The 2,554-nt window shown below is 45.3% G+C and overlaps 1 protein-coding gene across 1 annotated transcript; it reads left to right on the top strand.

The window, feature by feature from the left end:
* Positions 1-606: 606 nt before the first annotated feature.
* On the top strand, positions 607-1,437 carry LOC121666936 (cilia- and flagella-associated protein 251-like; the record flags this gene model as incomplete). Its single annotated transcript, XM_042032960.1, has 2 exons — positions 607-945; positions 1,066-1,437. Coding segments are annotated over 2 exons (711 nt in total), but the record flags the coding sequence as incomplete, so codon positions are not given.
* Positions 1,438-2,554: the final 1,117 nt, after the last annotated feature.

The raw sequence follows: 2,554 nt of genomic DNA, 5'->3' as shown, positions 1-2,554 counted from the left end.
GAAGAGGGTGTGAAGGAGGAGGAAGAAACAATGAAGGAGGAAGGGAAGGAGGAAGAGGAAGAGGCAAAGGAAGAAGAAGAAGGGAAGGAGGAAGAAGAAGGGAAGGAAAGAGAGGAAGAAGCAAAAGAGGAGGAGGAAGAAGCAAAAGAGGAGGAAGAAGAGGCCAAAGAGGAGGAGGAAGAAGAAGGGAAGGAAGAAGAGGAGGAAGCAAAAGAAGAGGAAGAAGAAGCAAAAGAGGCAGTGAAGGAAGCAAAAGAGGAGGAGGAGGAGGAAGGGAAAGAGGAGGAGGAAGAGGCCAAAGAGGAGGAAGAGGAGGAAGAAGCAGAAGAGGAAGATGAAGAAGCCAAAGAGGATGAGGAAGAAGCCAAAGAGGATGAGGAAGAAGAAAAAGAGGAGGAAATAGAAGAAGGGAAGGAGGAAGAGGAAGAAGCAAAAGAAGAGGAAGAAGAAGCAAAAGACGAGGAGGAGGAAGCAAAAGAGGAAGAGGAAGAAGCAAAAGAGGAGGAGGAAGAAGCCAAAGAGGAAAGGGAAGAAGCAACAGAGGAAGAGGAGGAAGACAAAGAGGAAGAAGCAAAAGAGGAAGAGGAGGAAGCCAAAGAGGAGGAGGAAGAAGCTAAAGAGGAGGAGGAGGAAGCCGAAGAGGAAGAGGAAGAAGCAAAAGAGGAAGAGGAGGAAGAGAAGGAGGAAGATAAGGAGGAAGAAGCAAAAGAAGAGGAGGAAGAAGCCAAAGAGGATGAGGAAGAAGCAAAAGGGGAGGAGGAAGAAGCAAAAGGGGAGGAGGAAGAAGAAGGAAAAGAGGAAGAGGAAGAAGAAGGGAAGGAGGAAGAGGAAGAAGCAAAAGAAGAGGAGGAAGAAGCAAAAGAGGAGGAGGAAGAAGCAAAAGAGGAAGAGGAGGAAGCAAAAGAGGAGGAGGAAGAAGCAAAAGAGGAAGAGGAGGAAGAGGAAGCCAAAGAGGAAGAAGAAGAAGCCAAAGAGGAGGAGGAGGAAGAAGCCAAAGAGGAAGAGGAAGAAGCCAAAGAGGAAGAAGCAAAAGAGGAGGAAGCAAAAGAGGAGGAAGCAAAAGAGGAGGAGGAAGAAACTAAAGAGGAAGAGGAAGAAGCAAAAGAGGAAGAAGCAAAAGAGGAGGAGGAGGAAACTAAAGAGGAAGAGGAAGAAGCAAAAGAGGAAGAGGAGGAAGAAGCAAAAGAAGACGAGAAGGAAGCTAAAGAGGAGGAGGAGGAAGCAAAAGAGAAGGAAGAAGAGGAAGAAGCCAAAGAGGAGGAGGAAGAAGAAGTGGAGGAGGAGGAAGAAGCAAAGGAGGAGGAAGAAAAAGTAAAGGAGGGAGAGGAAGAAGCAGAAGAAGAGGAGGAGGAAGGGAAGGAGGAAGAAGCAAAAGAAGAGGAAGATGTGGAAGAGGAGGAAGAGAAAAAAGAGGAAGAAGAAGCAAAAGATGAAGAAGAGGGAGAAAAAGAGGAGGAAGAAACAAAGGAAGAGGAGGAGGAAGAAACAAAGGAAGAGGAGGAGGAAGAAAAAGAGGAAGAGGAGGAACAAGAAGAAGAAGCTCAAAATAAAGAGCAGGAAGCTGAAGAAAAGTCCAAAGGTGAAGATGAAGGTGAAAATGAAGCTCAAGAAACAGAGGAGCCAGAGGATGAGGATGTTGTGGCTGATGATGAGGCAGAGACATCAGAATGCAGAGGAGATACTGAGGGCTCTGGAACTGACAACAATCCTGAAGGAGATGCTGCGGAAGGAAATGAAGAAGCTGAGAAAGATGAAGTTGAGGCAGCAGAAGATGCAAAACCAGAGTCAGGAGATGAGGCTGAGGAGAAAAACAGTGAAGGAGGTGAGAAACCTGATGGGAATGATGAGGAACCTACCGGTGATGACCCTAACAAGGCACATGAAAAACACAAAGACCAAGGCAACAACAAAATTTCAGAGAAAGCATCAAAAACCAAAGGCAAGAAAACCAGCAAAAGGTTAGAGACTCTGAAAAAATCCACAGCCTTTTCTTGTTATTCTTCTGTTGGAAACTTCTCACAGCAATCCCAGAAGGGGTCTGATGATGAAGAGGAAGGAGTAGTTGAAGAGGAAGGAGTAATTGAAGAAGAATGCAAAGGTGACAATAACCCCATGAGTGACCACCCCAATGGAGAGGTTCGAAGTGATGAGAGCTCCAAACCCTCCCAGATGTATCCAGACAGTGAGGAAGAAGAAGAGGACAAAGAATCTTCAGGTTCTGATCATGTGGAAGATGAGGAGCAGGCAGATGCTGAAGGTGCAGATCCAAAGGAGACTGAAAACACTGGGGAAGTTCAGGCTTCTAAAAAGAAAGTCAACTCGGATGAGATTGACCAGGATGACCTGGACTTCTAGAACTGCTGGCTAAAACCTGACTTTTTCTTTCTTTCTTTCTTCCTTTCTTTCTTCCTTCCTTCCTTTCTTCCTTTCTTCCCTTCTTTCTTTCTTTTTTAAAAGTATATTTTCATTACATATTTCAGTATCTCCAGTGAGTTGAGCCCTCGTAATTGGCTGAATTAAGTGTGGTAAACTCAATCTTGAATCCTGTGAGTAA

The sequence above is a fragment of the Corvus kubaryi genome, unplaced genomic scaffold, assembly GCF_017639235.1.
Source record: "Corvus kubaryi isolate FWS band 111438036 unplaced genomic scaffold, C.kubaryi_AGA036_p1.0 37354, whole genome shotgun sequence".
NCBI classification, from domain to species: Eukaryota; Metazoa; Chordata; class Aves; order Passeriformes; family Corvidae; genus Corvus; species Corvus kubaryi.
The sequence above is the reverse complement of the archived record's forward strand: the minus strand, read 5'-3'. Positions and strand labels throughout refer to the sequence as shown.